The following is a 22,061-nucleotide window of genomic DNA, read 5'->3' on the forward strand; positions in this document are numbered from 1 at the left end:
CGGGCGGGGGGAAGGAGGCGGCGGCGGCGGCGGCGGCGGCGGCGTCCAGAGCCCGCCCCTCTCCCGCCAGCCTGCACCCCACCCGGACCCCCTTCCCAGGCCTGCTCCCCTGAGTCCCCCCGGGAGGCGCTCACCTGCCTCGGGACACCCCCACCCCGCACCTGCCTCCTGGCGCCTGGGCACATAGGGAAACTGAGGCACAGAATGGGGTGCGGCGGCCCCGCTGAGAGTTCGGGCCACCCTCTCATTGGAAGCCTGACGCGGTCTCCATGCCACCCCGACTCGCGTCCCGCGGGGCCGCTCTGGAAGGTCAGCCGCATCTCGGCTTGCTCACTCCACAAACATGCGCACACTCGGCTGTGCCAGGCAGTACCGAACTCGTCACCGCGGGAGCACGCCGCAGGGCCACGGCGCCCGGGCGGGGGCGCCTAGGTCACACACAGGGCAAAAGCTCTGGTGGATGGCGGCTCTGCGCTGCCATGGACCTACACTGTCAAAACCCTCAGGCTCCTCAGGAGAGTCAAAGAAGGCCCTAGAGTTTCTTGATGGTAGGTACTCTGTCCCTAGCCCCTCGCACCCACGCGCGCGCACACACACACACAGACACACACACACACACACACACACACACCAGCTAAAAGTGCCCAGAGATACTATTATTCACAAATTGGACCCACCTTCTCATTCACAGGTGAGTGTACCCACCAGCCGTTCTTTGTCCTTCTCCCATTCATAACCGTGCACATCCTACCTACACAAAACTCAACCCTACCCCCCACCAACAATCATCATAACTTTCTTAAGCAATTACTAAGTGCCAGGCACTTTATAAATGTTACCTCATTGACAGCAACCCCTTATGGACATTTAGCAGGCTCTGTTTAACTGACAAGTGACTAACGCTCAGAGAAGTCCTGTCACTTAGCCAAAGCCATACAGGTTCTGTGTCACCCCTGTCCTCGAGATCCAAATCCCCACCCCAGCATACACACGTAGTGCCATTCCTGGTTTCTGAGCTGTGACTACAAAGTCATTCTCATTAACAATCACTGCATGCTTAGTATGTACTGAGCATTGTGCTAAGCGCTTTTATATGAATCAATACATTTAATCTTTACAATGAGGGTGCAAGACTGAGGCAGCGAGAGGTTGTTTGCCCAAGGTCACACAACCAATAATTGGGAGAGCCAGGATTCTAATCCAAGCACTGTGACTGAGTTGCCACTATGCCATAGAGCCTCACATGCTAATAAGTCAGTATGTTTCCTAACTTTCTTTCTATTTTTTTTAATGTTTATTTATTTCTGAGAGAGAGAGAGAGAGAGAGAGAGAGAGAGTGAGCTGGGGAAGGGCAGAGAGAGAGCGAGACACAGAATCCGAAGCAGGCTCCAGGTTCCCAGCTGTCAGCACAGAGCCTGACGCAGGGCTCAAACCCATGAACTGTGAGATCAAAACCTGAGCTGAAGTCGGACACTTAACAGAGTGAACCACCCAGGCATCCCTAACTTTATTTCTTCAAAACGGGAGTCCAAAATAAATACAGAGCCAACTGATGAGTTTTGTTCAGCCTGCCTTTTTTTTTTTAAAGTCATGTCTTATACATCGTGGGTGCACACAGGTAGTCATGCTTCCCACACCCCAAATGCAAATGTTGCACATACAGGTATGTGCATGGGGCTGTCCCCTGAGAGCATACATGTATGCGTCCATATCGCTTCCAGTCAGAGGACTCCGGACACCCATAGGCGCTTTCCCTGCCCACCCCCCCAACACACCCACTCACAGATGGGGAAGCTGAGTGAGGAGAGGGGGTAACTTGAGCCCCTGTTCCCCAGGAGAATCCGAGGGGCTGGCACATTCCATAGCAAAAATAACCAATGGGCAGCGGGCGTGAGTGACGGGACAGCTGGGCCGAGGACAGGCCTGTGGGATTCTGTGTTCCTGTTCTGGGTCTGCACTGCTCACCCCCACAGGGCTGGCCTGGGGCATGCTTGCAGGGTGGGACTCCCCCAGCTGGCCCTAGATTGCCCCATTTTCCCCTTCCCCTGGGCAGGTGTGCCCCTCTGCCTTTTCCACAAACACAGACTTCTAATTTCCACACTGCTAGCATTTCCCCTTCCAGAGAAAGCCCAACTCATCATGCCATGCCTGATCTCTCACATGGACCCTCCTTAGAGCCAGACGCACCTACTCCCCTCCTCCTTGTCTTTTCTCTTTCCTGCCTGGGAGGTCCAGTTTCTCCCTTCCCTCCTTTTGCTTGCCCTGTTCTGCATTTCTGATATACTATAACGTTTTTACTTATTCTGTTAGTTGCATATTGTCTATCTCCCCTCACTAGGATGTAATCTCTAGGTTAGGAACTTGGGAGGGTTCCCCTCCTCTCATGTAGCCCAAGCACCTGAAACGGTGCCTGACCCACAATAGACACTAGATACAAGGAGCAGGGAGGGCGGAGCTGGGAATGGTGGGGACAGCGATGGTAAATCTTCCTGGAACAGCTCATTCATCGAGCCTTCCTCCCTCCTTGGTCCAGACCCAAGACCCTTTTCTAAGAAATAGCTGGAGAAGTGGCCGTTTCAAGTTCCACTTACTATCTTCCTGGGAGAGCCTGCCCTGGCTTCAGGAAAGTTCTCCTGCATGGGCTTCAGCTACTTTGGGGCTTCTCTGCTGCTCTTGTGTCTCTTTTATCCCAGGGCTCCTCACTGCTGCCCCACTCTGGTTCCTCCTCCCCTTCCTGATGAGGCCTGGGCATGAATGGATGGCCACACTCTCCCCACCCTTTCCCATCTCCATACTAGTTTCCTCCTGGCTTTTCATCCAGACGTTCCAAATTACTGGTGAAAAAGAGAACTGCAGAATATTCCTCAACACAGGCTCTGGTGTATTCCTCCCTTTTTCTTGCCTGAGCAAGCCCTCCCTCCCTGTCTCTAACCTCTCCTCTCCATGCCCTCAAGTCCCTAGCTTGTCTTCCAGACCCTGGCTATGCAACATGCAGCTAACAGGGTAAGCACTGTCAGCTTGCCCCTCCTCTCAGCTGTGCCTTCTCCTCCTCACCCCTTGCCCTTTCCGCCTCCGCCTCCAACCACACATGTCCCAAGCTTTGAGGGTGGCGCTTGTTGTTCTGGTCACTTGATTTGCACATAGCTCCGCAGCCCAGTCATGAAAGAGAATGCCCACCTATCTTGGAGACTGGGCCAGAAGATGGCTTTGGGGATATGGTTGGGAGAAGGCTGGGTTAATGATGATAGATCCTTGCCTTAGTCTTCCCACGCTCCTCTTCCTGGGGACAGGCAATGGGGACCTGAACCCAAAGACCTGGTTTTCAGGTCTGGCTCTCCCACTTCTCCAATTCCCTCTTGGAACCCCAGTTTTCTTTATATGTGTCACCAGCACAACAGTAATCTGTGTTTAGAAGATTGAATAAGAAAATGATAAAGGGTGCTGTCCACAGGCTAAGGATTCTACAGGTAGCCTGTATGTCTGCCATCTTCCCTAGTCCTATTCTTTCCTCATTTCCACACCCCAAATCCCACCCTCTTGTGTCCCATCCTCCAAACTCTCCAGCCTGCGGCCCACTTGTCTTCTCTAGGCCCCGGACTCTCCAAGCCATGCCAATATCCCTCCATCATTGAGCTAACATCTCAGGAGGAGTGCCAAGAGCCTTAGTATCACCCTGTCTTCCGGAGCCAGACAGCCATCCCAGCCAGGAAACTGCCTCCTTCCACAGCCAGGTCCTGGCTGGGCTTCCTCGAGAACCCTGAAGTCCTCCTGCTGTCGATGCCCACCAAGAAAAATTTTCCATGAGTAAGTCTGAGCAATGCGGAGCTGCAGGCCCGACTGCCCCTGACCAGGACCTGTAACTGCAGGGACTGGCGGGGGATGGGGGTGGGCAATAGGAGGAGGAGGAGGAAGTCAGTCCTCTACCATCACCAAGCAAAGCCCTGCCCTCCCCCAAATCATGTGGAAGGGGCGCAGTCGTCAAGTACCTAGTTCTTTGCAGTGAGTCAGACCCCCGCCTCCAACCTGGCTCAGCCACCTTCTATTGGTACAAGGCGTGTCATTTAATCCTCTCCACCAGCTCCCCCAGGGTTACTATGGGACTTAAATTATATATCAACAGATATGATGATGTGTCACCTGCCGCGCAGTAGTGTGTCGCTATTCATAACACGACAAATTACTGCTAAGAATTATTACCCATTGATAATAATCATAAGACTGGTCTTGGGGTAGGGGTGCCCGGGCAGCTCAGTCAGTTGAGCGTCGACTCTTGATTTCAGCTTAGGTCCCGATCCCAGGGTTGTGAGGTCAAGCCCTGCATGGGGCTCTGTGCTGAATATGGAGCCTACTTAAGCTTCTCTCTGTCTCTCCCTCTGCCTCTCATACATACATACATACATACATACATAAATACATACATACACAAATACATAAATAAGCCTGGTCTTGGGGTAAAGATTTCACCTGTATGAAAAAGTTCTCAAATGTGACTTATGACTTGCTGCAGCCCAGTCCTCTTTCTGTTTTAAGATAACTGTTCAAAAGGCCCCAAGTCCAGTCCCCACAGCACCTAGGGTCCTTTCCTACCTCATGCTCCTCAAACGTGCTGTTCCACCAGCACAGCCGGGAGACCATCCACCTGGCCTCTGTCTAGATATGCCCCGCCACCATTCAGCCCTGCCAGCCATGCTACCAGCTTATAGAGGGACTGAGGAAACACATCTTGCAGGGGACTCTAGCACCGTCCTTCTCTCCATTTTGGGAGACCAGAGCAGGCTAGGAGGATCTTCTCTCTCTCTCTTTTTTTAAATATTATTTTTTAATGTTTATTTACTTTTGAGAGAGAAAGAGACAGAGCACAAGCAGGGGAGGGGCACAGAGAGAGAAGGAGGCACAGAATCCGAAGCCGGCTCCAGGCTCCAGGCTGTCAGCACAGAGCCCCACCTTGAGCTATGAGATCAGGACCTGGCCGAAGTGGGACACTTAACCGACTGAGCCACCCAGGCCCCCAGAGGCTCTCAGAAGGCCTGGACTACTCTCCATACAATGGACGGCTGCCCTCTTTTTCTCTTTCTCTCCCCTACTTCCAGAACTCCCTGAGTGGTAAAAAGCCCCCAAAGTGGAAACAAGGAGGAATGGGTTCTTAATTCTGGGACAGCCAGAACCAGCAATATGTTGTCTGGCAGATCTTTCTCCGCTCTGGACGACAGGGGCCTCACCTGCAAAAGGAAATGTTTGGAGCTGCTGTTCTCTGTGGACATTTCCACTCTAAACAAACATGGCACTCCTCAGTGCTTTCTTTCCCTTCCCTAAAATCTCTCTCCCCCAGGCTATCTTCTCACCAATAACTATCATGCCCTTCGATTTATGTTCTGTTTTCAGTCCCCTTTGCCCTGAGGGGACCAGATCCCCAAGGACCCCGATCCTTCCCCACCTCCGAGCACTGCCAGGATGGGTCTTTTTCTGTGACTCCTGCACCTGCCCAAGTTTAAGGCCACTCAAGAGAAGCCAGCCTTGACCCTCTTGGTCCCAGGTTTGGCCACAGGAAGTCCGAGGAACCAGTCGGTGAAGACTGTGGGGGTGAGCAGGGTGGCACGCAGGAGGGAGGGGGGATGCTGAGAGAGGGAGGCTGAGCCCCAGCTGCATCTTCCGACATGCTGTCACTGCGGGCCAGCTACTGAGGCCCTCCATCCTTGTGCCCCCTCCTCGGGCCTGCCCGAGGATGTACCCCTACACAACATTACCCAGCGGGAGCGAGAATGCCCTCCAGAAGATGCCTGGGACACACTCAGGGATCTTCAAGTTCTTTGCCACCTCCCCAGCTGCAGCCTACACCCCCAGAATTCTCATTCTGTCTGCAGCCTGAAGAAGAACCGGCTGACTTAGGGGCAGAGAAAGTTGAAAAGGAAACCCAAACACTGACCCAAGGAGAGTCTGCCCTGGCCTGGCCCCCACACCAGCCCCAGCAGGACCCCTGAGTGCCAGGCCCAACCTCGGTCCCGTCCTTTCTGCCTCAGATCAGCATCTGTCCCTTCACGCACGAGCCTGGCACTCTACCCCAACATGGGCAGGGACTCAAGCACAGACCTGGGCACCCCCCTTCCATGACCTTTGAACCTCAGGTAGACATGGCCTATTGGCTTTTCCATACCAATTCCACAACCCTCCATGGCTCAACTGCTTGTACCACCAGACCCCTCCATGGCCCGCACATGCCCATGTGCGTGCACACCTTTGCAGGTGAACTCTCCACCTCCCCGCACACTGGGGAGCCCCTAGGCCCAGCTTCACTTCCGGATACCCTGCACCCTATTCATAATTGTCTACCCACTGGCTTCTTCTAATTAGCCTGGTGCTGATCCCACCAACATCCCCTAGCAACGGACTGTGAGGAGCTCTGACCCATCCCTTAACATTGCCGTGGGTTGGGGGAAGCCCACTCCTCTTTCAGACATGTGCACCCCTGTAAGGTGTCCCAAGTCTACGTTATGTGAGCTGATGAATATGATCTTTTCCCAGGAGGACTCTGTTTACAGGAAACTAGGAGGGCTTTCGCTATGTAAGTGCCAGAGCGGCCTGAGTGGGGCTCAGGTTTTGCTTACCAAATGCTGACCCTTGACCTCTGATCTCCCTGTGGGGAAACCCCTCTACTCTGACACCCCTTTGCCCCCAACACACACTTTCCTCTTGATGGACACTTCTGGGCCAGCCCAGTGGAGAAAAGCGAGAGCACCTGGGAAGAGGGCTGGGTGAACCGGGACCTGCCCACGTGGCCCGGCAGTCCTTGTCCGGCTCTGAGCACCCCACCCCACCAGCCACCCCCGCTCCCCATTACCTCCAACCTCCAGCACCGTGAGAACAGCCTCACAGGAGGCCTGGCCCCGCTCGTTCTGGGCCCTGCAGCTGTACACGCCGGCGTCCTGTGCCCCGCAGCGCCGCAGCCACAGGCAGCTGGGTTCAAGGGCCGGCGGGGGCAGGGGCTGCCCGTCCCGGAACCAGCTGAGGCTGGGCTGGGGCGTCCCGCTCACCGCCACCCGCAGCCTCACGTCGCTGCCCGCCAACACCGCCGCGTCCTTCAGGGGCCGCAGGAAGATGGGCGCCCCGGCCACCGTCCCTCTGCCGGCCCCCACCTTGGCTCGCTTCGGGGGCACCCCGGGGCTGGGGGGTGCCCTCATGCCCGTGTCCCCGCCTCGCGTGCCCCGGGCTTTCTGCATGGCCTCTGTGAACTGCGCTGAGGGTGACGCTGGAACCGGACGGCTATGGGGGGCACCCCGGGGGGATGGTGCCCTGGGAGATGAGTCCTGGGGGGCCGGCGCCCTGCCTTCCTGCTGCCCGCCCGCCTTCGGCCTGTGTTACCCAGAAGGTCACCGGGGCGGCCTGCCGGTTGCGCCTCGGGGGCTATTTTTAGGCCCCCCGGCTCGGGTTGCGAGGGAGCAGTGGAGGGAGGGGGCAGCAGAGGAGGGGACTTGGACTCCCGACTGCTCCTTCCCTCTCTCCAGGAGCCCCTATCTCCAACGTCTGCTTAAAAGGGGCCCTGAGGACTTGTTCCAGGTCCTATCCCTCATGGTGCGCCCGCCCCCCAGCCCACCCAGGAGTCTGGAGTCGGATTACCCCGGGGCTCAACTCATTGCCCTCCCCTCAGGCTGCTCGTTCCCAGCTGGGGGCAGAGGGAGAGGAGGTCCTGGATGACCTGTCTGAGTGGCAGATGGGGAAGCAGGCCTGAGTGGAGGTGAGTAGACAGCCAGGAAGAAGGACCAGTGCTCCCCACCCCACCCCCCAGCCTCCATGCCAGCCCTGCAGACAGTAAGCTCAGGAGCTGGGAGTCAACGGATTCAGGCTCCCAGCTGGTCGGGTCCCAACTTGCTGGGCTGTACTGAAGCTCTCTCAACCCCCAAGTCCTCCTCTGTAAAAATGCATAGTTGAAGAAGGGTTGCACCAGGCAGAGAAGGGTGGAAGGACATTCCAGGCAGAGGGAATGGCATGACCTAAATCAGAGCATGATGAAAGGAGATGCCATGTTCTAAGAGTCAGAGGAGTTTGGAGACATTGACCTGCAGTGGGGTGCGGTCAGTGGGGTGGTAGTTTTGCTCGCTAAGGTCTGTATCCTGATGACTGTGGGGCGCCTCTGGAGGGTGGTAAGCAGCAGGAGAACGTGGTCAGAGCTGTGTTTTAGAAGGATCCCTCTTGGCAGCCAGGTGCGCAGGGTGAATTGGAGATCATGGGACCGTTGGAGGCTGGTGATAGGGTGGTTCTCAAAGAATGACACCCCTTGAAAGTACAGACTCTCAGTCCCCACCCCCAGAGACAAAGGTGCATAAAGGGTGCTGGGAGGGTCCAGGAATCTGCACACATAAGGAGTGGCCCAGGTGACTCAGACGATTCTAAGCGTTACCCTTTGACAAACATCAAGATAGGATATCACCACTTTTGTAAGTTCAAGTGAGACTTTTGCGATGGAACATTCCCATATGCTGACTGGGGTAGCCACATAAATCTACGTATGTGATAAAATTGCGCGTGCGCACACACACACACGCTAATGAGTGCATGGAAAACTGGTAAAATCTCAAGAAGACAAGTGGACTAATGGCAATTTCCTGGTTGTGATATTGTACTGTAGTTATGTGAGATGGAACCATTGGGGAAAGCCCAGTGAAGTACCTGTCCGTATTGTTTCCTGTAACCTCGTCTGAATCTACAGTTATCTCAAAATAAAAAGGGAAACAAAAGTTCAGACCTAGGCCTGAACTTGAGCCCCGAGGAGTGAAGCCGGGGAGGGCAGAGAGGAGCCCGAGAAGGAGCCCTGAGTCATTCTGAGATGCAGAAAGTTACTCTCAATGTCACCTCACCCACCACCTGCACTCGGAAAGACCAAAGTCACAGTGTGCTTGTGCATGTGAATAAAGAGGGTACAGAAGAGACAATTTAAGCACTGAATTATGTTCACAGGGATTAAGGGCCTTGAGGAATGAAATTTCTTTGTTGTTTGCATGCATTAGAGCTTGCTCTTTGTGCTGTTCAGTTCTTCCAGTTTTGACAAATGCACAGAATTGTGCATCCTCTACCTCAGGACCATACAGAACATCACCCTAAATATTTCCCTGAATATCCCCTTTGTGGTCAACCACATCCCCCCCACCAATCCCTGGAAGCCATTGATAACAAAGTCTTAAACATAAATGTGATTCTAAAAGGAAAGTGTGGGGGGAGCTTCACAAGCAGATGCAACATCAAGAACAAAGAACTAGAGAGGCGCCTGGGTGGCTCCCTCGGTTAAGTGTCCCCTTCAGCTCAGGTCATGATCTTACCCCTCGCTTCGTGAGTTCGAGCCCAGCATCGGGCTCTGTGCTGCCAGCTGCCCTCTCTCTCTGCTGCTCCCCATCTTGTGCTCTCTCTTTCTCAAAAATAAACATTAAAAAAAAAAAAGAACAAAGAACTAAAGACTGTTTTAAAAATCCAGTAATCCAAAGCCACCTAGCACTAGACCTCAACAATCGGCTCAGAATGCATACAGTTAGGTGGTCTGTAAATGTTGGCTGGGTTGTTCGTTGGTTGAATAAATGAACTGTGTGTTCTTGAGTAAGTCACTTAACATCATAAAGCGTCAGCTTCTTCATCTATAAAATGGGGTAGCCCAATTCAGGATTTATTTGTTCCTTCAGAAAGCATTTTTGAGGCCCTACTCTGTGCCTGGCATTGTTCTGGGCAGTAGGGATACAGCAGTGGACAGAAGAGACGAGGATTCCTGCCCTGTGGGGGAAACGGAGCAGAGCAAGGGGGATGCAAGTGTGGTGGGGCTTGCACTTTCAAATAGGGTGGCTGGAGCCTGGCTGGGAATAATTGAGCCAATCTTTAAGGAGTGAGGAAACAAAAGGTGGATTTCTGGATAGGACACCTTGGGCAGAGGGTGGAATGTCCCCGGGAGGCTCCAAGAAGAGCCAGGGGACCAGTGGGGCTGGAGGGAGTGGTAGGGAGGGTAGAGGGACATGAGTTCAGTTGGATAGGAGCGGCCAGATAGCCCGCATCTTGTAGGCCATGGCATTTTTATTCTTAGTGAAAACAGGAAGTCATCTCAGAGGCTTTTGAGCTGAGGAATTACATGATCTGACTTAGGTTGTTGTGATGGCTTTAAATTATTATATTAAATATTAAAATGAATATTAACTATTTAAAAGGGCCTGGCGCAGGGCCTGGAACATGGCTTGTGTATCTCTTGGCAGAATGTCCTGAAGTGGGGCATTCATTGATGTGTGCTCAGGGGTGTGTGGGCCTGGGTAGGGAGGGCACAGGCCCGTGTGAGTCACTGGCGCCCTCTCCTGGAGGAGTCCGTACTAGCCTTGACCATCAGAGGCCATCAGGTTCTGGCCAGGCCCACGACCCAGGGCAGCTGGCTGCAAGGTGCTCATCTGTCCCTCAGAATGGACCCCATAGTGCTCTGCGGCCTGGCGCTGGGCTGGGTGTGTGCTGCCAGTCTGCCCTGCCTTGTGATCACAAGCCTATGCTGTCATGGAAAGAGATCTGGACTCTGGAGGCCAAGGAGCTGGAGCCTGGTCCTCCTGTGCCATGGATATGCTGTGCGACCTTGGCAGGTCTCCCCACCTCTCTGGGCCATGGGGAGTTTCCTCTGGGACATCATGATGCACCATGTGCCTGGCACAAGGCAAAAGGTCAGCAGATGTTGGTTGGATCAGTGAATGAAGTGGGGGCCATCTGCCTTCCCAGTAAATATTTAATCTAGAGAAAAGTAAATAAAAGTGCTCCGTGGGTATTCATTCAACAAGTACTTAAATATTTAATGAGCACCTTCAATGGAGCAAGCACTCTCCCGGGCACCCGGAGAACCGTGGTAAGTAAAATGATGAACCCCCCCTTCCACCTTGGTTAGCTGACATTCGAGTGCTGAACCAGATGTCATTGATGTATTTGCATAAGTGTCCTGGGCCACCAGGTGAGAGGAGGGAGAGGGAGGGGTAAGTGGGTAGAAGGTGCCGTCTGGGGGGCAGGGGGAGGAGTGTAGTCAGAGCAGACAGAGGGAGCAGGACAGTGTCCTCTGAGCCCTCATTCCTGGCTCAGGGACATATTTGTCTTCACAGTCCTTCCTACCTCACCTCTCAGGCGGGGTCTGAGTTGGTCTAGAAAGGGTCCCCTCGGTTTTATGTGAAGGTAGTCAGTCCTCCTAGAGCTTTCTTATTTCATGATGTTCAGAGTCTTACTGGAGAAGACACCAGTGTCCCAAGGAACAGGGAGAGGTTTTTCCGTGGAGGTGATGGGGCACGTATGGATGACCACATGAAACCCGGATCTTTTTCTTGGCTTATTTCGCCCATTCTTTGCGAGTGCCATGTCCATGTCCCCTGCCCTAGAGTACCCGTATCACTGTCCGACTCCCAAGGGGGCAGGCAAAGCAGAGGACTTAGAACCAGAGGATTTCTACCTAGGATTTTTCTGTCATTTTTTAAAGATTTTATTTTTAAGTAATCTCTACACCCAACGTGAGGCTCGAAGTCACAACCCCAAGATCAAGAGCCAGACGTTCTACTGATTGAGCCAGGAAGGCGCCCTGAATCAGAAGACTGCTAGACCCAGGAAGGCTCTGCTCAGAGAATGCTTCCCCACTGGGGACACAGGGTGGGTCCGAGCCTTCTCTCTTCTCTGAGGACAGGTGGGTAGTAGTTACCCGAGACAGAAGTGTGCCAGGAGGAGGGCTTTCTGACTTGCAGAGCGCCCCACCGCTAGCAGGGGCCCCCAAGGAGGTAGTGTGTTCTCTGACAGCGGGGATATTCAAGCAGAGCTTGATGACTGCTCATCAAGGTGGTGGGGGAGGCTGGGAGGGGACTACTGTGTTGTGGGGGTCACTGCCTCAGGGACCTGAGGTCTGCCTATGAGAGTCTAAGATGCCTAGACTCTCTCCACTTTAATGACTAGTCTACACTGATACATTTTTTTGGAGGATAGGGGGTACCTCTAAGACCTTCCCTGACCTATATGTCCCTTTAGCCTTTGTGGGGTAGATGAGTGAACGTGCTCATTTAGGGGAAAGAAGAAATTGCTGAGAGGCTCCTGAAATTACAAATACACACACTATCTCTTATCTGCCTGAACCCAGCCTCACCCAAGTCTGTCTCTCACAGAGAGACTAACTCAGATTCCAGGGTCCCCACCAGGTTCAAGGATGAGAAGCCCCTCACCCACCCCTCCTCCTGTATCCCAGGGTGAGGACACTGTAAATGCTACTCCTAATTTCATTTCGGGTTGATTGGGGTAGTTATAGGGTCCGCAGGGTTCATTCCACTAGATCACTAGAGGGAAAGAAATGACCATGAGTCACCCGTGGCAGAGGCTGGGGACCTGGGGGGTGCCCCCGGTGCTCCCAGGGCAAAGATGAAGGATACAAAGGAGAATGTGGCCTTCTTATAGGGAGGGGCTACACAGCCCAGAGGTAAGAGGTAACACGTGAGGGAGGGTGGCATCCGTGGAGAGGGAGAATGACAGAGACACCAGAAAAGCTTTAGAAGTTTCTGGAAACAGCCAGTTAACAACGTCAGACTAGAGACCTTAGGTCTGGAACCCTATTAGGTTTGTTTCTTTCCCCCTGCTGAGTTTACCATGTTTGTGATCTCTACCCTATTCCCCTTTCTTATAAAGAGTAATCTCTTGGGGCACCTGAGTGGCTCAGTCGGTTAAGCTTCCGACTTAGGCTCAGTTCATGATCTCACGTTCGTGGGTTCAAGCCCTACGTCAGGCTCTGTGCTGGCAGCTCAGAGCCTGGAGCTTGCTTCTGATTCTGTGTGTCTCTCTCTCTCTCTGCCCCTCCCCGCTCATGCTCTGTCTCTGTCTCAAAAAATAAATAAAACATTAAAAAAACCTTTTTTTAAATAAAAAAATAAGAGTAATTAAAAAAAATAAAAATTAAAAAAAATAAAGAGTAATCTCTTAAATTTGTGAGTTCTAATTTGAAGGTTGAGGACTCTATGGATCCATCAGGCTTCCTAAATCTTAGATCCATCTGGAATGTTTTGGAAGGAGTAAAAAGAAACAGGCTTCATTCCTGCCCCAATGGCTACCCAATGACCCCCAAGCCTATATATTGAATATTTAAGTTTTCTCCACAGAAACCTTTCATGCGTCTGTGTTAATATTTTATTCTAGGACTTCCTAATCCTTTTTCATGTCTTACACCCCACCTCTCCTACACTTGCCAAATTGTCCCCAAATTTCCCTTTGGTATTTTCAGATTGCATTGCATTGAAATTATAGATTAATGTAGGATAAATTGACATCTTTAGAGCGCTGGGTCTTCTTCTCCAAGACCAAGATAAAGCTTTCCATTTTCCTTAACATTGTTTTTGTTCCTGAATCAGCCCTTGTTCATAGCAGGTGCTCAGGCAGGGGAAGGGAAGAGGAGAGTCCTACTTCAGGGCCAGTCTGAGTCCTTCAGAAAGAGCAGCAGCGGGTATCCTTGGGGCAGGGGGCCCAAGGGGGGCAGTTCAGGAAATGGGACCTAACAGCAGGTATTCAAGGTTCCCTAAAAAAAAGTTCCCTGCCCAACCCCCCTCCACCATTCACTACACACAACAAGGCTGGGAGGTTCTGGGAACAGCAGGGGTGACAGGCCTCAGGGGACAGTCTGACTGGGCAGGAGGGCAGCACACATTCCATCTCAAGGGGCAGCATACCAGGGCCCCAGGGGCTCCCACAGGTAAGCAGGCAGCCAACACAGCCAGGCATGTGCTAGGCTTGTGCTTCTCTTTTTATTGTTTCTGTCCAGAGCCCCTGCTGCAGGGGAGGGGCAGGCGTGGAGGGGGGACCCCTCCCCCTGCCTGAGACCGCTCTCCGCCTCTCTCCTCTCCTCTCCTCTCCAGCATCTCTCCCACCCTCTCTCCTTCCAAATCTCCTGCTCCCACATCTGGCACCTTCGGGGGTTCCCTCTTGCAGCCCCTGCTTTCTAAGCCCACTGTGGGAAAGGAAGGGGCCGGGGGGGGGGGAAGTTTCAAGCCCCCATTCCCACAGGGGCTAGTCTCCCAGTCACCTGCCCGGCTCGCTGGGGAGGCTGCCCTTTCTCTCTGACCCAGGCTAGGAAGTAGGGGGTAGGGAGGTCCATAGGTTCCATCCTGATGACGTGGGGCTCCAACACCTTGCTCTGGAGCCCTCTCCAAAGCCAGGGGCTAGAGCCTGAGGTCACAGAGGTAAGAGGGGCGGGGGCACTGCTCTGCCTTGGCTCCATCCTGGCCCTGCCTGGCACACCCTGAGGGCAGCCAAGAGCCAGGCTCTCTCATTTTCAACATCCAGGACTCACACAGCTGGGGCTGCCTATGCCTGGGCAGGGGTCAGCCCTGTCCCCTGGAGGGGCCATGAGCAGTGGTCAGTGAGCAGGGGTCAGAGGCTGTGAGAGGAGCACTGTGGCTGGGTGTGGTGACCTGGGATGGAGGGAGGCTGGCTTCAAGAGGCAGTGAGGACAGGGGCGAGGATGGTCTCTGATGGCAGAGGGGTCTCTGGCTTTAGAGCACCTCGTGTTGCTGCTGTGTGGCCTCACTGACGACCTGGGGAAGAAGAGAAGCCCCGGGCAAACCAGTGTTGGCAGGAGAATGGAGCCCCAATCCTGGGCTGCCCCCCAACTCTGGTGCAGCAGGAACCCCTCTCCCTCCAGGCAGAGGCTCAAACCAGCACAACTGGTGGGAGACACCTTGCCAACAGCTTCACAAGCACACCCCACAGCCCCCCTCCCCCATGGGTAAGGGGACCAGGCCGATGACTCACCTCCCCATCCCGGGTTTCGATGGTCTTGATCATCACTGTCTTCTTGGTATGGACCTCAGAACCCCTTTGCTCAGGGCTTGTTTCTGCAATAGATTCAACCACGTACTCGAGCCTGGCCAAATCCAGGCCTGGGCCACTCCAGGGACTAGGAGTCCATCCCTGGCTCCATGCGATGGAGCCCAGAGGTCGCCTACCCCTTCAAGATGGGTCTGTTACTTCTTTAGCAAGACTTTATAACCTGTCCTTGAGCCCAGCATCCAGCAGGTGGCTCTGCAGATGCTGGGGCCAATCCCACGGCTGAGATGGGCTCAGGAGCCAACACAGGTGCTCCAGCTGTGGGCTGATTTTGGAGGGTGGGGGACCCCTGAGGCCCCAGGCCACCCAACATTTCCATTTCTCGGGTACCTTTTTCCTTTCTCTCTAACCCCTCAGCTCCAACACATGAATTTGTACCCTGAAAGAACCCCAAAGCCAGCATCAACACACTCTTTTAGAGGACCTCATGGTACCCAGCCCCCTTTCAGACTCCAGTTGAGTCAACCATGTCTTAATGAAAGAGACACAGGCAGAAGTCAGCTACTGATCCATTATACCGGCGGCCAATCACTTGCCTCTCTGTGCCTCAGTTTCTTCACTGTGAAATAGTAACAGTGATACTTGCACCATCATGGCAACAGAACCATTGATTTGAAAAAGCCTTAAGCAGCTTCAGTTGCAAGGCTTACCCTTGGCTGTCTGCATCAACTACCAACTGAAAAAAGAGGTTCTGAATTTTATAGGGCGGGTCAAATTTAGGTCCTGGGTATTATGAGTTTGGTGTTCATGAATCTCCTTAGCGAGCAGCCAACCAGTGATAAACGCTGTAACTTGATGGAGCCCTGCATGTATTTTTCCCGATGGAAAAGAACGTCGAAGATATAAAAGGTTTGATCTAGGAAAGGCGATGCTGCCAAGGACTCTGACTTGCTTTCCTAATGTATCATTATAGCGTGTTTTTCTGCTCTCTGGGGTTGGAAAGCCACTCGATCTGCATATTCCTAATGTCAGAATGGCAGAATGCCCTAGGAGCTCGTTCTTTTAATTGTTTGGCTTTGCTAAGGTTTGGCTTCGTTGTTTTAAACATGCATCCAACATCTTGCTCCAGCAAACTGGAGGTGTACAACACACAGCTGGGGGTAGGGGTGGAAGTGGTAAGGGATGCTTGGCAATTTTCCACACAGACAGTGGCTGGTGGGTGCCTTGTAGTAGGGTGTATGGTTCTAGATGCTTCTGCTGCCAGACCCCCAAGGACACCCCTGGTCCCTTCAGAGGTTGGGCATATTGAAAACATCTCTCTGTTAAAAGGTGCCTCTCCCTAAACTTCCCCACCCACCTGCAGCAGCCCCCTTTCTCTTTCCCGGACCCCAGCCCTGTCCCCACGCCTCCATCCTCCTTTCTGGGCTGGCCTTAGGCAGTGCCCATGCTAGACTCCTGCCCCTGCCACCCAGCATCCACCAACCAGCAAGCACTCACCTCGGAAGTTGAGAGCAGAGAAGGTCTGGATGGGGATGTTGATCCTGAAAGGGGAGAGACCAAGCCCCCAAAGGGTTAGAACCCCCCATCTCTCCCTGTGACCCCCATCAAAGCTTGTCCAGGTCCCAGCTAATGACCACTGTCATCTGTCCCTGTCTCACTGACCTTAACACTCCCACCGTCATGCTACTAAGGGCATGGGGTCAAAGCTCCAGCACAGCTATCTCCTTCTGGAAGGATCACCCATTCCATCTCTGACTTGCTGGCCTGAAATCAGTACCGCCAACCCCACTGCCCTCTCCAGTTCACCAGGATTTCCTTCTTCAGGTGCTTCAGGGTGTATCAATAGCAGCCGTGGGCAATACCCTCATGTATGCCTACCCCCAGCCAGGCTGGAAACCTCCAGCCCACACGTGGGAGGACAAGTGCCAGGGTAAATGCCATCCCCGTTTATGCCTTGTGCTGGGAGAATGCCACACAACTTGAGCCACGTTAAAAGGTTATTATATGTAGATGTAATTCTATGAAATCTGAAATCTATGTGTAAGTCTATGTATCTAAACATGTCTGCTGATTTTTTAAAACCTTAGATATTACCATTTTTATAAATATCAATAGGTGTCATTTTTTTTTGAGCAATTGACCTGTTTTAAGTTGAGATTAAGTTACATACAGTGAAATGCACAGATCTTTAGTATACAGTTTGGTGAGTTTTGATCAGTCTACATCCATGTAACTACCAGGCTAAATCAAGATATATCTTGATTTCTTGGGCGCCTGGGTGGCTCACTCAGTTAAGCATCCAACTCTTGATTTCAGCTCAGGTCATAATCTTATGGTTCGTGACCTTGAGCCCCACGAGCCCACTTGGGATTCTCTCTCCTCACCTCTCTGCCCCCCTCCCACTTGTGCTCTCTCTCTCTCCCTCAAGTAAATAAACAAATAAACAAACATTTTAAAAAAGATGTATAGCATTTCCATCACTCCAGAAATTTCCCTCATACTGTCTTTTAGTCATATGTCATTTTCGGTATCTACGAGTTAGGTTGCTCTGAGCATGTCATGCTGTCTTGTCCTTTGAGCGTGTGTGTGCGTGCGCAAGTGTGTGTGCACGTGTGTATGTGTGTGTGCACTTGTGCACCTTCAGGGCACGAGTCTCTGCACTCTCCTTCTTAGCCTGTGTCCAAGGCTCTCCATTTCTCTCTATCTGCCCCTTCCCTTTTCTCCCTTATCATCCCTTACTCTGTTTTCATCTCTCCCTTGACTGGCAGTAATATTTTATTACTGGTGGCTGAACATGGTTTCATGCTGCTGGTTCTTAATTCTGAAGGTAGATGAGGGAATACTTATGTTTCTCTTTTTATAAAAGCCATTAATTAAATCACTTTTACCCAGGTGGCCTTGGTTAATTCTCTGCAATTAGTGGTTTGGTGGCCTCGTGTATAAAATTATTTCCAGATCTTGCTAGGGTGATCCTGAGCCCCCCTCCCAGGGCAGGAACAGGTGCCTCAGCACTCCCCAGAACCCCACCACCAGCCCCGGCCTCACCCCTCACCGGCTTTCCTCGCCCTCCAGCAGCTTTCGGTAGGTGGCGATCTCCACATCTAGGGCCATCTTGACATTGAGCAGGTCCTGGTACTCGCGTAGGTGGCGGGCCATCTCATCCTTGAGGTGCCGGATCTCTTCTTCCAGACGTGCAATGTTGTCTTGGTAGCCACTGGCCTCGCTAGCAAAGCGGTCTTCCAGCTCCCGCATCTGCCTCATTAGGGAATCGTTCTGCAGGAGAGGGACGCCCAGGTCAAGTACAGGCATGTAGGGGTGGGCACTAGGGACCCAGGATGGGGAGAGACACAGTCTCAGAACTAGGACGCAACCCCAGATGGTCAGGTCCAAGAGCTGGCAAATTCTTCCGAGCTAAGGGACCCTAAACTCAAGTGAAGTCTTAAAAAGAAACCCAGAGAACAGAAATGATAAAAGGAAGCATCAATGTTCATCCTCTCCACCCCCATGTAGGAGCCCCACAATTCCTGAGAGTCCAATTGAGAATCCACCCATCTGTTTTCATCCCTGTGGTAGATTTAAAGAGAGAGAGGCCCAGAGAGGGTATGTGATGGGAACCAAGGTCACAGAGTGAGAGTGTGAGCTGTAGACCTGAACGATTGGGCCCGGCAAGCTGGGCAGGGACTCACAGTGCCCTTGAGGGCATCGATCTCACAGGTGTAGGACTGGATCTGGTGTCGGTACTCCATCATCTCCTGCTTGGCCTGGCGCAGGGCATCGTTATTCTTGTTGGCTGCCTGGGTCAGGTCAGACACCTAAGGGTAGGGAGGGGCATGAGATGAGGAGAATGCAGGTAGGGATGGCAAGGGACAAGGGAGCATGGAGACCCTGGCTCACCCTCCTCCCCATGGATAGAGCACAGGAAGCATCTCCAAACGGGGGGTGGGGGGGGAGGAAGAAGGAGGGGCCATAGCCCCTGGCCAGGCTGCCCACCTTTGACTTGTACCATTCCTCAGCTTCTGAGATGTTCTTAGCCGCAATGGTCTCATACTGAGCCCGAATGTCCCTGAGGGCAGCGGTGAGGTCTGGCTTGGACATGTCCATCTCCACTTGTACTTGCTGTTCCTGAAGTTGGGCCTGTAGTTCTCGGATCTCCTGCAGGGTACAGCTGGGCTTCAGTGCTCTACCGAGCCTCACCCACACAGCACCCGCCCAACCCTGTTCCCAGAGCCTTGCACTGCCCCCTTTCCCTTCCAGCTGCTCTCACCAGGGTCTAAAGACCCTCAAGAGGAAGGCTGAGGACATACCTCCTCATGCACTTTCTTAAGGAACGCGATTTCCTCGTTGAGAGATTCAATTCTGCGCTCCAGGTCAATTCGAGCGAGAGTAGCAGCATCCACGTCCTGGGAGTGATCAAGCAAGAGGGACAAGGTCACTGATAACCCAGGCAGGGCGGAGGGAGACCAGGGGTCACATGGGGTCAGGAAGGTAAGGCTACTTGGGGACCAAAGAGGGCTCACCGCTCGGAAGGCAGCCAAATTGTTCTCTGCTTCTTCTTTCAACTGAATCTCCTCTTGCAGCCTGGCCGGAACAGCAGACAGAAAGCGACAGTTGGTGGGGATAAAATAGGCTGTAGAGATGGCTTGGGGGGACTGCCCAGGGCATAGGGCTTAGGACACCGTGAGGAGGCCTGGCTAGAGGGTAGAGACAAGAGGCCCCACCCACCCAGGGAGGGGACAGGAAGTGGCCCAATTTCTTCCCTAGAGCCACACCCCGGAAGTCTATGTCTCCACCAGATTGTGACCTCCCTGGGATTAGGAACTGTGTCTATTTTATCCGCCGCCATGTTCCTGGTTCCCAGCCCCAGCCTCCACCATGCAGGCGCTCAATTATTGTCTGTGTCCGCGTGGTAAGACACTGATTCTGCTCACTTAAGCTCTCAGAAGCAGGACCTACGAGTACTTGCTCTGTTCTCATTGCCTTTTCTTACGGGAAGCCTGACAAAGCCCACCATAAGGTCCTCCAAGCTTTCTGGGGGCTGTAACCAGCTCCCACCCCTTTCCTCTAGCTTATCCATTCCCTTTGTGAGGTGTCAGCCTCAGCCAGGCACAAGGACCAAGATCAGCTGTTTAGCCCCCTCCCCTGTGACCCTTCTTCATTACAGATGAGCTGAGAGCTGCCACTTGGATTCCCCAGCCTGTCCCAGATCTTCCTTGTCTCCTATCAGCCTCCCCTCCCTCCCCTTTCCCTCTGACTGAAGCCTGACCTCCTCCCTCTACTCTTCTGCCTGCCCCCCATCAACACCACCCCAGCATCTTAAGATGCTTTCAAGGAGACTGTCCACAGGGCCCAGGGTCTCCCATTTGCAGCCCACGTTGTCCCCAAGAAAACTCCTCCTTCGCACAGTGAGAGCACCAGGGAGAGACCTGGAGTCTGCCTCTCCTCGGAGGACACAGTAGGTGACTCTCTCCCCGAAGTGGAGAAGGAGAGTAGTCCCTGGTGCCCTGGGGGAAAGGCGGGTCCTGACAGCTGCGCCCCAACCCTCAGGCCTCGCCTCGGGAACCAGGCCCAGAAAGCGGGGGCTCTGGGAGCGCCGGGTCCTCACTTGGCCTTGAGCCGCTGCAGGTCGTCCAGCAAGTTGTCGCGCTCGACGTCGACGCGGGCGCGCTGGTTGGTGAGCACCTCCACCTGGCGCCGCAGCTCCCGCAGCTCCTCTTCGTAGATCTCGGCCACCCGGGTCGGCTCTCGGCCCTTGAGCCGGTTCACCTCGGCGGCGAGCGCCGCGTTCTGCTGCTCCAGGAAGCGCACCTTCTCGATGTAGTTGGCGAAGCGGTCGTTGAGCTCCTGCAGCTCCACCTTCTCGTTGGTGCGCGTGGTCAGGAACTCCTGGTTCACGGCGTCGGCCAGCGAGAAGTCCAGCAGCTCGCCCGCGCCGTAGGAGGAGGAGGAAGGCACACGGGTGGCCCCCAGCCGGCTGGCCCGCAGCGCCCCCAGGCCCCCGGCCCCGCCCGACGTGCGCGACACCTGGTACACGCGGGACGTCACCGAGCTCGAGGAGCCCTTGGTGCCGAAGCTCCCGCGCGGGAACACCGGCGAGCTCAGCGGGGAGCCGAGCGGGAAGCCAGCGGCCCCACCGAACCTGCGGTGGTAGGAGGACGTGAGCTGGCTGGACGAGTAGGCCTGGCTCATGGTGGCGGCGCGGGCGAGGCTGGGCGGCACGGAGGAGGCGGCGGGCGGCGGCCGGCCGGAGAGTGGATGCGTCGAGGGGAGATAGGGCCCCTGAGCCGTCCGCACTATTTGTATCCCTCCTGACATCAGCCCCCGCCGCCCCTCCCCTGACAGCTGCAGGATCCCGCTGTCCTGCCAGGAAAGGCGGCCGCTGGCGTGGGGGCGGGGAGGCCGGCTCCCCCGTAGGAGGCCTGCGCCCCTGGGCGTGTGGGAAGGGGCCCGTAAGAGGTGTGGGACTGGCCGGAGGACCTAGGAAGGCAGAAGATGGGCAGGCCTGCCAACCCCTTCACCGGGGCAGCAAGCATGTCCGGAACCCCTAGGCAGGCCTCTTTCAGCCCTTGGGTGCCTGAGAGGTAGGGGGGTTGGGGGGAGGGTAGTCAGAGGAGAGAGTGGGTAAGAGGCTTCCACTTGGTTTGAGGGTGTCCCTTTTGCTCTAAGGAGAGACTTCGGGTCATTGCATGAAGGAACAAGGCCTGTTCCCAAGAAAGGCTCAAAATCACCTTTCCCCCTAAAGATTGTCTAGAAGTGAAAGAGGTTGGGGAGGGCTCAGGCAGAGACAGTCCACCAGCCAGGCCCAGAGGAAGAGGGTCTTTAGGCAGATGGGGGGAGGGGGGGAGCAGAGAACAATCCTGGCCAGATCCCGCCTGTTCCTGTATATCCACGGCACCAGGGTTCTAGCCCTGAGCCTCAGTTTCCCTCTGGGCTAGTCTAGGCCCTTCCCCCCTCCTCTTCAGGTTAGGGCGGAGCCTCAAGTTTATAAACAACAGGATGATTTCCAGAAAGAGTCTAGTGCCCTCTCAGTTTCCACTTGCTATGTACTCTTACCCCCGCACAGCGTCTTCCCCTGGCTTCTGCCCCCTCGTGCCCACTCCCACCCCTTCTCTGATTCATGCCCCTACTCACATCACCCACCCCCACATACACCAGGGGTTTGTATTTTGTCAGGAGCCACACGTCTACCCAGCCATCTCTCCCGCAGCAACAGCTGCCAGCCCTGACATACCAGAGCTGGTATTTATAGAGGAGAATGCCTCAATCCGGGAAACAAGCACACAGGAAAGGCG

At 54.1% G+C, this 22,061-nt stretch overlaps 2 protein-coding genes across 8 annotated transcripts in view; both read right to left on the reverse strand.

The window, feature by feature from the left end:
- Positions 1-7,286, reverse strand: part of SPEG (striated muscle enriched protein kinase) — a 57,507-nt gene extending 50,221 nt beyond the window's left edge. For 2 of the 7 annotated variants that reach the window (XM_029933736.1, XM_029933748.1), the window contains exon 1: positions 6,836-7,285. In XM_029933736.1, the coding sequence (XP_029789596.1) occupies positions 6,836-7,214 (379 nt within the window). In that variant the 5' untranslated portion in view covers positions 7,215-7,285. Of the gene's footprint in view, positions 1-6,835 lie in introns of all 7 variants that reach the window. The other 5 variants (XM_029933740.1, XM_029933738.1, XM_029933745.1 and 2 more) reach the window with 5 other exon arrangements.
- A 6,660-nt stretch (positions 7,287-13,946) lies between these two features.
- DES (desmin) lies at positions 13,947-21,050 on the reverse strand. Its single transcript, XM_029933749.1, has 9 exons — positions 20,375-21,050; positions 19,290-19,350; positions 19,077-19,172; positions 18,763-18,924; positions 18,459-18,584; positions 17,825-18,045; positions 16,270-16,313; positions 14,758-14,840; positions 13,947-14,540 (listed from the first exon to the last, which is right to left on the reverse strand). The coding sequence occupies exons 1-9, from the start codon at positions 20,956-20,958 to the stop codon at positions 14,499-14,501; spliced, it is 1,419 nt and encodes a 472-aa protein (XP_029789609.1). The 5' UTR covers positions 20,959-21,050; the 3' UTR covers positions 13,947-14,498.
- Between the last annotated feature and the right edge of the window lie 1,011 nt (positions 21,051-22,061).

The sequence above is a fragment of the Suricata suricatta genome, chromosome 3, assembly GCF_006229205.1.
Source record: "Suricata suricatta isolate VVHF042 chromosome 3, meerkat_22Aug2017_6uvM2_HiC, whole genome shotgun sequence".
Classification (NCBI taxonomy): domain Eukaryota; kingdom Metazoa; phylum Chordata; class Mammalia; order Carnivora; family Herpestidae; genus Suricata; species Suricata suricatta.

Excerpts from the sequence above, each read along its gene's own strand:
- DES (XM_029933749.1), bottom strand. The coding sequence starts at position 20,958 with ATGAGCCAGGCCTACTCGTCCAGCCAGCTCACGTCCTCCTACCACCGC. Across the intron at positions 18,925-19,076 it reads TTAAGAAAGTGCATGAGGAG|GAGATCCGAGAACTACAGGC; the intron begins GTATGTCCTCAG and ends TGTACCCTGCAG. Across the intron at positions 14,841-16,269 it reads CTCTGCTCTCAACTTCCGAG|AAACAAGCCCTGAGCAAAGG; the intron begins GTGAGTGCTTGC and ends AATCTATTGCAG.